The sequence below is a fragment of the Armigeres subalbatus genome, unplaced genomic scaffold (assembly GCF_024139115.2).
Source record: "Armigeres subalbatus isolate Guangzhou_Male unplaced genomic scaffold, GZ_Asu_2 Contig578, whole genome shotgun sequence".
Taxonomy (NCBI): Eukaryota; Metazoa; Arthropoda; class Insecta; order Diptera; family Culicidae; genus Armigeres; species Armigeres subalbatus.
Window position 1 is genome coordinate 7,102 of NW_026943345.1, and position 13,421 is coordinate 20,522.

Here is a 13,421-nt window from a genome sequence, read left to right on the forward strand (position 1 = left end):
TTTCGGTGCAACTTTGCAAAAAACAATGTGGTTAATATTGATCAATCTGAATTTATTTCAGACTATGTTTATTCTGAGAATCAATCATAACATTTTAGTATAACTAGAAAAACTAAAAAATAATAATTAATTTATTCTCGATGAGGCTCGAATCTGTGCATATTTTACTGCTTTGTTAAGGTTCGCAATTTTTTCGGAAATAGCCCTATTAATGGGAGCTGGATTTGCTAATAGCGTTATTTGCTTTACATTGGTGGCTCCTACATGCATCGCCACCCTTTCTCGAGATTTATCTGTGAAAGAAAACATAAAGAACACTGGTGAATGGTGATGTATGAGACACATACATGAAAACATTATTTTAAAAATGAAATTAAGGAAGTTAAGATACGAAGCTATCCGTGTATCTATGTGATACGGTTACAAAATATTGATTAGGAAAAAGAAAAAGAAGTAACTAAAATTCGATCATAGTGGGTCATTTATAGCAGATTTATGATATGTATAGAGCGCAAACTAACCTTAAAAGTGGGGAAATTGAAATATTGCGTAAATATCTTCCTGAGGAAAGACGTGTTAGGGTCGATGTCCACGTAGCGGTTTTTTAAGCTGCGTGCACGCCGCGTCCACGAAAGATACCCAGCATCAAATGGAGCAATGTACACGTATATGTGTGCATGACTACATTTGATGCTGGGTACTACGTGAACGCGGCGATGCCTGATAAATTATTACTCAAGATTTTGAAATATAAATTATACATATAGAAATAATAATTGATTACCGTATATGAACTCCATTTTTTGGGAGAAATTGCTGGTCGTGCTGGTCGTCCATCTTTTAAACGGTTGCATTTTTTCCCTTTGACCGACAGCTTCCTCAACTCTTCAGCGCCGTATAGGTGCATTGCCAAATTCTGAGCAAATGATCCTGTATTTTTAGATATTCCGCTTTAACATATTACAGAATGTTTAGTTGTATTTAGTTGTTGACAACAGTGATTACAACAATTCAAAAAAAATTTACAAAATATACTTACCAATTTCGCATCTCCACCTTCACGTGCTTTTTAAGTCTCTGCAAGCGTATGTACCAACAACATGGCAGGTCTAAAAATTTGTTTGTAAATCAAAAGTTTGTTCTTAAGACAAAGTTTTGATTTTCTGTTTATAAGTGGATATAGACACTTAATATATTTGTTACATTTGGCTTGAAGGCCTTCAATGTGATTTTTAAAAGTTAATTTTTGGTCCCGCAGAAGTCCTAAATATTTGGCTTCGGTAGACCAATTAATTGGAACCCCATTCATAGTGACAATATGTCTGCTAGAAGGTTTCAAATAAGAAGCTCTCGGCTTATGTGGGAAAATTATAAGCTGAGTTTTGGAAGCATTCGGGAAAATTTTCCATTTTTGCAAGTAAGTGGAGAAAATATCCAAACTTTTTTGCAATCTACTACAAATGACACGAAGGCTACGCCCTTTGGCTGAGAGGCCTGTGTCATCTGCAAACAAAGATTTTTGACACCCTGGTGGTAAATCAGGTAAGTCAGAAGTAAAAATGTTATACAAAATGGGCCCCAGTATGCTACCTTGGGGAACACCAGCTCTTACAGGTAATCTATCAGATTTAGAATTCTGATAGTTTACCTGCAGTGAGCGATCTGATAAATAATTTTGGATCAGTTTAATAATGTACAGAGGAAAATTAAAATTCATCAATTTTACAATCAAACCTTCATGCCAAACACTGTCAAATGCTTTCTCTATATCAAGAAGAGCAACTCCAGTCGAATATCCTTCAGATTTGTTGAGCCGAATTAAGTTCGTAACTCTTAATAACTGATGAGTGGTTGAATGCCCATGGCACCAACAAATCCTTTAATTCTGCATTCTCAAGTGTTAGTCTTCTATTTTTTTCCTTGATTTGTTTTATACTTTCAGATTGTTTAGAATACTTTTTTTGCAGATTATTGTCATTTTTCAGATTTTCTTCAGCATTTTGTGATAAAGTGGGGCTTGGCGGAGCGGATATTGATACATTTGGTGATTGAAACTGTTGAACGGGCAGTGTATCACACCGTTGAGGTCCAGAACTCAATGGTGAAATCAAATTTGAGATATCTGAGAGTGAATAGTTGATTGGATTCCTTTGTAATCCCGAGGTTGACGGTACGGGTGATTCTGGGTCCCTTCGGTTGCTTCGATCAGTTGTTCCTGCAACCGGTGGCGAGGAAATTATAGCGGGAAGTGGAGAGTTCGTTTCCGATGTCGACGAGATCGGTTTTAAGTGGTCAAGGGAATCTTCAATTGTATAATTCCGATAGTACTTTTGTCCTTTCGAGAATGATGGCAAGGGTGATTGAGGATTTCTATTCTCTCTAGCTCTTAGAGCAACCGTACGTAGAGGCGTTCCGAAATCCACTTGTTTCAACGGTAGGTTTTCGTGATCTGGTGATGCGATACTGGTTACAATCCTTTTTCGTTTTTTGTAACTCGCGAATAGTTGGGAATCTGGCTCTCTTACCGGTGATGTCGGATTTGTCTTTTTTCGATGGTACTTCTGTACTTTTGATGTTGATGCTAGAGGGGATTTAGGATTCGTTTCAGCAATTTTTTTTCGGAGAGGTTCCACATGTATTTGTTTCAATGGCTGGTGTTCGACATCTGGTGAAGAATTGATGATCTTCCCTCGCTTTCTTGATTTCGAAATTAGAGGAGAATCCGATTTGGAAGATGACTGGGTAGATGTTGGTATCGAGAAATTCGAAATTGTGCGACTTGGCGTTACGTTAATTTTTGATGTAACACTTCGGACGGTTTTTGACATCGACAGATTCAGTGGGTCACATGAATCATCAGTCATTAGTGACTGTGATGTATTGATTGCATCAACAGATACAAATAAATGACCGGAGCTGCTGTGGTTCTGGATGTTTTTATCTTGAAGAGCAGTAGTGAGCTGTGAATTATGTAATAATAATAAAACTGTAATATTCGGCACAAAAATTGGTAGACAAAAAAAATCAAACAAAACAAATAAAGCAGTTAAAAAAGAGACTACAGATTGCAGTAAACAACATTAAATTTGATAATCTATTCTTGCGTGGTTTAACTTATGAATGTTAAGTTATTACCTTACGTGAGAATGCGCAATACACCTTTTCGAATCAAGCAATAAACGTTGTTCGGGACTACTTAGCAAACTCCTGCTAAAGCAAGTATTTATTTCCTGAGAAAATCACTTTATGTATCCGTCAAAATAGACTAAATAAACTTTCCTTCGTCAATGTATGTTTACAAAATAATTAATTCTGATTTCTCGCTTAACATTTGAAAAGGGCCTACATCCTACATCGAAAAAAATGCAGCAAAATTTCAGTTTCCTCTTCGCAGGTTTATGATATTTAAATTAGCAAAACCTCTCGGAAAACATAATCAACACTGTATATTCATCCATAACCTTCATTGCATTGAAAATATATAAAAAACCCAGATTAATCCACCTAGCGGTGATGGTGCCTTTCTCGACCTTCGTAAAATGTGTGTGCTTGAAAAAAGATGAGCTAGTGGCTAGGAGTAAAAAAGACAAATTTCTTTGTCCGTTCTATGAAAATCAGATTATTTATGGCAAAGATATTGTAGATCCAGTTGAAAACCGAAAATCATATTTTGTCCCATTTCCGGATGTCGCAACTGCATCGCGAGTGGTGCCCGACTATGGCACAGTTGCGCACTACTCGCGATGCAGTTGCAACATCCGGAAATGCGATTTCGCGGGACCTCGGTTCGGTTTTCAGCTTGTTCTACAATATGCTAATAAGAATTTCGACATTTTTGTTTCCTTTTCCAATCCTTTTGACGTACATAACCCTGTTTTATTTCACCCAGTCATATATTTTAAGGATACCATTTTTGGATGTTAGTTGAACTGAAGCTCCGACTACACAAAAAAAAAACGAAAATGTCATTCCCATCACGCGAGCGGAGGGCAATATTTGTTATGATATAAATCTCATGACCGTCTTTCTGCCAAACTCCCGTATGAAGTGGGAGAGACAGAGACATCATCTCAGTTCGTCGAGCTGAATCGATTGGTATATAACACTATGGGTCTCCAGGCCTTCTGTAAAAGTTTGGTTTTTGGAGCGAACATACAGCCTTTTCGTATAAAAAGGCTAAAATGGTGTTTCGGCCATAACTTCCGATCCCATAGTCCGATCTAGCCAATTTTCAATAGGAAACAATGGGACAGGATTCTGCATCGAATGCAACTTGTTGCGTGTGAATCGATCAAGGTTAGGTGTCCGAAAAATAGGTGACATTTTTTGTGATTGTTAAGAAAAAAGGTATTTTGGTCATAACTTCCGATCCCATAGTCCGACCTGTCCAATTTTCGATAGGAAATAATGGGAAAGGAATGCGTCGAATGCAATTTGTTGCGAGCAAATCGGTTGAGAATAAGTGCCTGAAAAATGAGTGACATTTCTTACGCAATATTTTCGTATGAATTTGTATTTTGGCCATAACTCTCGATCCCATAGTCCGTTCTGGCCAATTTCAAATAGAAAATAATGGGACAGGATTCTGCGTCGACTGCAACTTGTTGCGAGCAAATCGGTTGAGAATAAGTGTCCGTAAATGAGTGACGTTTTTTACGCGATTTTTTTGTATGAATTTGTATTTTGACCATAACTTTCGATCCCATAGTCCGATCTGGCCAATTTCAAATAGGAAACAATGAGACAGGATTCTGCGTCGAATGCAACTTGTTGCGAGCAAATCGGTTGAAGATAAGTGCCCGAAAAATGAGTGACATTTTTTACGCGATTTCTTCGTATGATTTTGTATTTTGGCCATAACTCTCGATCCCATAGTCCGATCTGGCCAATTTCAAATAGGAAATAATGGGACAGGATTCTGCGTCGAATGCAACTTGTTGCGAGCAAATCGGTTAAGGATTTTTTCGTAGGGTTTGTATTTCGGCCATAACTTTCGACCCCATAGTCCGATCTGGCCAATTTCAAATAGGAAATAATGGAACAGGATTCTGCGTCGAATGCAACTTGTTGCGAGCAAATCGGTTGAGAATAAGTGCCCGAAAAATGAGTGACATTTTTTACGCGATTTTTTCGTATGATTTTGTATTTTGGCCATAACTTTCGATCTCATAGTCCGATCTGGCCAATTTCAAATAGGAATCAATGGGACAGGATTCTGCGTCGAATGCAACTTGTTTGCGAGCAAATCAGTTGAGGATAAGTGTCCGAAAAATGAGTGACATTTTTACGCGATTTTTTCAAATGAATTTGTATTTTGGCCATAACTCTCGATCCCATAGTTCGATCTGGCCAATTTCAAATAGGAAACAATGGGACAGGATTCTGCGTCGAATGCAACTTGTTGCGAGCAAATCAGTTGAGGATAAGTGCTCGAAAATGAGTGACATTTTGTTGAGTAGTTTTGCGCACACACACACACACACACACACATACACACACACATACACACACACATACACACACACACACACACACACACACACACACACATACACACACACATACACACACACACACACACACACAGACATCACCTCGATTCGTCGAACTTAGTCGATTGGTATATAACACTATGGGTCTCCGGGCCTTCTATAAAAAGTTTGTTTTTGGAGCGATCATATAGCCTTTACCGTATACTTAGTATACGAGAAAGGCAAAAAGAGTCAAAATCGATAAAACAGAAATTTTAATCTATTTTAATTTTTTTCTCCGGAATAGGCCTTCTTGATAAGTCATTCTGTGTTTGTTTGTCATTCATTTATGGACGTTTGTGTATGGCATTTTACAAACGTTAACATCGAATAAGACTATATATAAAGAATACAGAATTTAGGGACATTTAAAAAAATATAAGCCAACTTACCACAGTTTTCAGAAACATTTTGTTTTTGGCTTGTGCTCTAGCTCTTGATTGCATATGCTCTCGAACCGCTTTGCGGTTTTCCGCCGTGATTCCAGGTGACGCACCTAAAACAGAAGCTTTATTTATTCAGCTGAATGTAATGAAATAAGTATTCCTTAAAATTACCTTTTTTAACACGTTTTTTATTTGATCTCGATTTTGGAGGCATGTTCTTAATTTTCGTCCGACTTGCAGATGTAATAAGATTTTTTACAAATGGCGTGCATCCACTATCCACTTTAATTCTAATTACTCCGATCGTTCCGACAGAGGAGTGCACGAGTGACGTCTTGTATCCGGCTATAAACATTGCCCTCCAGAGATTTCACTTGTAAATCTAAACACGGGTCAGGAAAATATTAACATTACCCTGTGAAATGTTATGAACTGAAGAAATGACGTGACGCTGCAAACATTCATATAAAGGTATATCTTGCCCGTTGCCCCACCGAGGGGTTCTTCAATTATTTCATAAGACGACAAAAAGTAAATACAAAACAAAATCATACTCTTGCAGGAATAATCAAAAGAAAAGTCATCAAATGCATGCAAACCATTTGGCCTGGGACGGCAGCGTGAAAACTGGCTGCGTGGTGTTTTTTTATTTCACCCGGCAAGGCATATACAGGACATCAATTTTGAAATTCTTATCAAAATGTTGAAACTATTATCACAGATAAACAGAAATAATACATGGAGCATTTAGCAATCAAATTCATCGTTAACGCAACGGAACGGCGACGGAAACGGAAATTTGACAGTTAGCCCATATATTTTCTGTCAAATTTGCCGTTTCCGTCGCCGTTCCGTTGTATTGCGTTTGGGGCTTTACGAGACAAACAATGGCATATTGTTCACTCTGACTTTCACAAACCAGGTGTCGCTAGTGAGCATAACTCGAACTTGAACAAAATCGATATGCGCGCTACAATTGATCGTGTATTTGAAAAGTTTCCGAGCGATTTGAAAAAAAAATTAAATACAAAAACAGATAAGTCGTTTTGGAAAATTGGTACAGACATCCATGACTACCATCCGCACGCCCCTTAACAGAAATTGGAAAATGTCAAATGTACTTCTATTGTAAATAGTATCACTGCCTTTTGTCTTTGTATTGTATTTATATCGTTTGTAGTCGCATTAAATTTCAATTTTATTATAATATTGACGATATTTCTAATTTAAAATGCGAAACTCAAGAATGAATACATTGTTCTCAGTAAATAAAAATATTCCGTATGCTCGAAAATATCGCAAGGTATGATAAATAATATAGGATAATATTTTTTGTTCTACAATAAATGCTCTTTTAGCCAATATCGAAAAACCGTTCCACTGGTGAATACGTGGAGCTAGAACAGGAACAACAAAACCCAAAATTACATAAGGTGGGAACAAGTAATGCTGGGGAACAACCTCAAGCATCTACTTCTAGATCACAAGCGACAAGTCTGACTGAGGTAATTTACGAGAACATATTTCTCATATATTTGTGTAATTGATAAGAGATCCCGCATAATAAAAAACAACATGTTATATGGTCAGAATCATTATTACGATGTAAGACATAGCTTCACAGTTTACGTTGCGGTTATCGAATACTTTTCGATCGATTCAACCATGCTGGACATCATCACTAAATGTCAACATATAACATGCTGTCTCTAAAATGTTCTTTATTTCCTGCATTATATGTCAACATTTTATCATACTGTTAAGCGAAAATTTTGCATGCGAAAACAGACGATTTTTTATGGTGACATAACTTAACAACCCATTCAAAATATTGTTATTTGTCAAATAACCGTACCACAAACCGTTAAAACTTTATATGAGATTGTTCATTTACAGTTGTCAACAGTAAAGGATACTGTTGTCGACCGTACGGGAAAATATCCATGTACAGTTTGAAATTATGCGGGATGTGCAGCTGCATATATCTGTTAACAAATTGACAATTAAAATCTCGTTCCAAGTAGACACCTATGCAACCCATCTCCCCCTTCAAACTGAAATTTAATTTAATCTAAATAGCCTATTTAGATTACGCCATTTATGATAAAAAAAATATCATGATAAAGAATAACTTGATGCCAATCCCCATACATTCAATTTTCTTTCTCCAATTTAACACGTGAATTATTATAATAAACGTTATCTGAATAGGCTATGTTGTGGTTACTTATATGATATTTTCTTTGAAAAGAGAATTTCAATGCAACAAATTTGTCAAAGCAATATTTCAACGTCTATTAATTATATACATACGTTGTGTATCTATTGTAGGTTTCATCCCCGAGCTCAATAGTAACAGACTCTAACGATAGCAGCGATTTGAATTTGGAAGTTCATGAGCTTGCATACTTTACATCAGTTCAAATCGATAATTTAGGATCAGTCTCACCAACATCTGAAAGAAACCATGAGAATAGTTCAAGGAATAGTTCCTATATTCAAGACGATATTAGTGACGCTTCTACGGACAATATTGAGTCTGATAATCAGAATGAGGAGGTAAACTTGCTCTGCCTAAATGATAAATAATATTGAAAAATATCATGCAGTACTATTCTTAATTACAGGATCTTGATTTGAACTTTATTGGACCTTTACATCCTCACTTAACGGTGACAAAGAAAGAAGTTATGATAATGCTCATGAAAATATTTATGAGGCATAATCTTTCGAACAAAGCCCTTGAAGACATTCTGCAGTTGATCAACGTTATTATTGGATATGCAGTATTGCCATGTAACTTCTACTCTTTTTCCAAATTTTTTGCTGCAAAAGAGTACACGCGTCATTATATATGTAAATCTTGTGGATTTTACTTTCAACAACTCAAGCAAGAAGTTTGTGAAGTATGCCATACTTCAAGCAAGGATGTCTTTATTTCGTTTGATTTTGGTCGCGATTTGCGAAATATCGTGATCAAAAATTGGGAGCAAATTCAACGTTATAAAGAATCATTATCACAACATGTCATTGGTGACATTTTGCAAGGAGATGTGGCTAAACGGATAGCAAATAGTAGTAATATCCTTATATCATTCAATACGGACGGAGTAGCCGTATTCAATTCAAACATGAAGAAATCGTTATGGCCTATACTGGTTACAGTCAATGATTTACCTCCTAATTTAAGATTTATGAGACGTAACATGATTGTAGCAGGGCTTTGGCTTTCAAGCAAAGAACCCGATCTTGATGTATTTTTAAAACCATTTTTTGAGCAGCTCCAAGTCTTGGCGAACGAAGGTTTACAAATATTTGAAGGTATTACGTGTAAAGTATTAGCTATTTGTTGTTGTGTTGATAGCGTCGCCCGATGTAAGCTCCAACAAATAAAGCAGTTCAACGGTTACGAAGCTTGCAGTTATTGTATGCATCCAGGAAGTCTGACAGAAAATAATCAGATACGATATAAATTTCTTAATGCTCCAATAAGAACTCATAACGATACCATAAAAGCTATGGACCTCTGTATGAAACGTGGCGTTCCGGTGAGTGGTGTAAAAGGAATTTCATGCTTGCTTCTTATTCCTGGTTTCGATATCATCCGCAATTGCCCTGTGGACTATATGCATGCCGTCAATTTAGGAGTTGTTAAACAAATGGCCAATCTTTGGTTTGAAAACAGTGGCAGTAAGTTTTATATAAAAAAGTATATTGGAGCTATAGATGATATTCTATATTCCACTAATTCATTCGAAGAATGCTCAAGATCTCCTCGTAGGATTAGTGAAAGAAAATCTTGGAAAGCTAATGAATGGCAAAACTGGCTGCTGATCTACAGCTTAGTCTGCCTGAAGAATTTTTGCCTTTCTCGTACAACAAAGTTGTACCAGAAAGGCTTTCATTTCACTCCCAAAACGTACTTTTTATAGAGCGCTTGTAGACCCATAGTATTATATACCATTCGATTCAGCTCGACAAACTGAGCAAATGTCTGTCTGTCCGTGTGTGTGTGTGTGCGTATGTGTGTGCACATTGAAACATTAGCCAATTTTTCTAGTACTAAACCTGAATCGATTTTGCTACAACAAGTTGCATTCGATGGGGAATGTTTTCTTCTTGTTCACTATTGAGTTTCATAATGATGGCACTTCTCAAAAAATATTAAATATTCATAGAGTTATGAGACATCATTATTTCGTAACAAATAAGCTATCGATTTTCTACGTCCCAAGACACAATTTATTCGAAACCGGCACACTGACAGCATCAGGGATGCCAGAGAATATTTTCAAATATCTTCACAGTCGTTTAAATATGTCTTCAAATGTCTTCAATATAAAAATTATGATTATTAGCGAGAAATTTCAAAATCCTAAAGGTTTGTAAATTCAATCATGTCCTTGTTTTATAGATGTGCAATAATGTTTATTTTTTAAACATTCAAATTGATAGAATTCAAGAGAATATTCTATAAAATTTTCACGAGGTAGTGCGCATAACGATTTTCTCCTGAGTCTGGTTAAAATTCCACCGGATTTTTTAACTGAACTTCCACGTGGAATTCTTCCAAATTTATTGTTAAAGAATACCCTGTAAGGTTTCAAAATTTACCGTGAAATACTTGAAAAACATCCAGACGAAATTTCCCGAAGAATTCCTGTTGGAACACCCAGAGGATTTACTGAAGAAACTTCTGGAGAAATTTTCTGGAGAAGGAACTTCCGGAGGAATTGCTGGAGGATTTTCAGAAGGAATTCTTGGAGAGACTTAAGAAGGAATTCCTATGAATTCCGGAGGGATTTTCTGGAGAAATTTCTGAACGATATTCCTGAGGAATTACTGAAGAAATATCTGGTGGAATTCCTGAAGGAATTACTAGAGAAACTTCTTGGAAGTGGTTCTGGATGAATTCTTGGAGGAACTTCTTGAGAAAGAAACCCTGGAGGAAATACCAGAGAAATTCCGTAGTATACTTCTGGAGGCATTCTCGGAGAATCTTTCGGCAACACCTTTGGAGAATCTTCCAGACGAATTCCTGGAAAAACTTCCAGACGAATTCCTGGAAAAACTTCCAAAGGAATTTCTGGGGAAACTTCCGGAGGGATCACTGGAGGAGCTTAAGCGGGAATTTTTGAAAATTCTGGGGGAACTTTCGGAAGAGTTTTTGGAAGAACTTCCGGAGGAATTCCTGAAAGAACTGCTGGAGGAATTCGTGGAGGAACTACCGGAGTAGTAAAGGAGGATCTTCCGAAGGAATTCTTGGATGTTCTCTAGAATTCTCGACGACGACGACCTCACGGAGTAGCTCCTACAAGAAATTCCAAAGGTATTCCTGAAGGATTTTTCGGAGAAATTCCTGAAACTTCCGGACAAATTCGTGTAGGAAATTTGGGAGGAATTTCAGAAACAATACTAGAACGATTTTTTGGAGAAATTCATAAAGGAATTCTCAGATAAAATACTGGAAGAATTCCAAAGATATTTCTTGAAGAATTTCCAAAGGAATTCAAAGAAGAATTTAGCGAAGAAATGTAATAAGATTCCTCAGGATTTCTTTTAAGAACATTTTCCTGTAGTAATTTGCCATGGAAGATCTGAAATATCTATTTAACACCAAAACAATTTCAATTTCTTGTCGACATTCGTAAGAATTTTCTATGGGAATTAATTGAGGCAAATTTCTTGTGGAAATCAAAAGGGATTTTTTTGTGGGAGCTCAGTAAAACTTGTGGAAATTAAGAATTTCCCGTTAAATATTTAATACTCCATTATTCCTTCTTAACGGAAATTATTATAAATTTCCACGATAATTTTAACTGAATTTTCAATTTCAATTCTCTTAAATTTAGAAAAGAAATTCCCCATCGGAAATTCTCCTTATAAAATTCACGAAAAATTCTTTTAAATTTTCACTAAGAAGTCTTTTAAAAATCCACAGGAAATTCAAAGAGTTTCGCGGCGGATATTTAGAGGAATGTGGAATGATGGTATGCAATATGCATATGCCATTCAGAATGAATTTAGAAAAAAAACTGGTTCCAGCTCAACGGTTGAATAGATTAAATCTAGTCATAGAAGAATTTAGTCTATGTTTGCCGCAAATTAGATAGGCCATTGCGTTCCGTAATGATCGAAATACCTTTTTAAAGACGCCGCCAAGAAAAATTCAAACGAATGTTACCATCGGGATTTTTTTCACCAGCGCACAGCTCAAATTTAAGTGTGCATGAGGTTTAAAATGCGTTGCAGTTATCAACCCGGTAGAGTGAATGTATTTTATGTTTGAGATTCTAAGCTCGAGACAAAGACTATTATAACTTTTGTAATATTTATATACCTATAGTTTACATAGAGGTCGCAGAATTTATAAGCTTATAAGTAAGTAATGAAATTGTATTTTTTATTCGCTTGCATTATTGATTGTCTTCAAGTGTCTTCAAATAAGTAGATAAGTCTTCAAATATTTTGAAAAGTCTTCAAAATGTCTTCACGAAATAAATGTCTTCACAGAGATTCAAATGTCTTCAAATTGAAGACATGTCTTCAAATCTGGCATCTCTGCATAGAATACACAGCTTACACGGAAGAAAAAACTTCACAAAGAAACATAGAAACCCATTAATGAGTTAAAAAGTACCTATTTTAAGATTTCATGTATGTATACACTGAAAATTCTCGTTTATTTTTTCAAAATGACCTAAGAAACATATTTTCATGAATGAATTTTAATATTGCGATCAACAGACCAATATGATAGCTTTTGATTGCAGTACACAAATTAGTTCATGAATAAAAGGTGACATATGTTCTTTTTAAAAGTTAAGCGTCATTTCTGCCATTTCTTTCCCCTATGGGCCGATGTGAGCAGTGAGAAGTGAAAAGTGAGACGTGAGAAGTGCGAAGTGAGGAGTGAAAAGTAAGAAGTAAGAAATGAAAAATGAGAAATGAAAAATCACCAGATGATCCGAAATGAAAACAAAATTGTTTTTCCAAATTTAATCTAGACTATCCTTTGAAAAGAGCTGAAATTTTTTTGCTAATATTTTCAAATGGATATAATAGAAAAACGACGCATCCCACAAAAAAGTGTTGTATGGGTGACCATCGCAAAATCAGTCAAACTTTCTAGTGAAAATATCGGAAACAATCCAAATTGAGCCCTACACTGAAAAAAATCAGTTTAAAAATTTTAAAGTCGATTTGCGAAAAAACGCTCACTAAATATAGTTTGTTTTTAAATTAAGAGTAATATTAAGAAGGGGTTTATATCTTCAAAAAAAATATTATAAGGTACCCCGGGGCAAGTGGGACCTAAAAAAAACGCTAGTTCAACAAAATTGCCAAAGCATACTTAGAAAACAAGGTATTTCAGGACATTAACCACGGATACATCATTATATGCTTCCGTTGTTGAAGTGTAGACGTGTTGTGAGCAATTTATTCAGTTACAAAAATATTGGTAGTGACTTAAATAAATTTACCTGTGGAACCCACTCACCCC

General features: G+C 36.0%; 2 protein-coding genes across 3 annotated transcripts; one reads left to right on the forward strand and one right to left on the reverse strand.

Moving 5' to 3' along the window:
* Positions 1-1,732: 1,732 nt before the first annotated feature.
* Positions 1,733-6,220, reverse strand: LOC134204436 (uncharacterized). 2 transcript variants are annotated; one of them, XM_062679254.1, is made up of 3 exons: positions 6,089-6,220; positions 5,924-6,027; positions 1,733-2,960 (listed from the first exon to the last, which is right to left on the reverse strand). In XM_062679254.1, exons 1-3 carry the CDS (start codon positions 6,129-6,131, stop codon positions 1,800-1,802), a joined length of 1,308 nt encoding a protein of 435 aa, XP_062535238.1. In that variant the 5' UTR covers positions 6,132-6,220; the 3' UTR covers positions 1,733-1,799. The 2 variants fall into 2 exon arrangements, with proteins under 2 accessions (XP_062535238.1, XP_062535240.1); XM_062679256.1 differs by lacking the exon at positions 5,924-6,027 and having other exon boundaries at positions 1,733-2,927; positions 6,089-6,192.
* Positions 6,221-7,095: 875 nt separating this feature from the next.
* On the forward strand, positions 7,096-8,713 carry LOC134204437 (uncharacterized; the record flags this gene model as incomplete). The annotated part of the gene is made up of 4 exons (XM_062679257.1): positions 7,096-7,220; positions 7,276-7,422; positions 8,249-8,476; positions 8,545-8,713. Coding segments are annotated over exons 1-4 (616 nt in total), but the record flags the coding sequence as incomplete, so codon positions are not given.
* Positions 8,714-13,421: the final 4,708 nt, after the last annotated feature.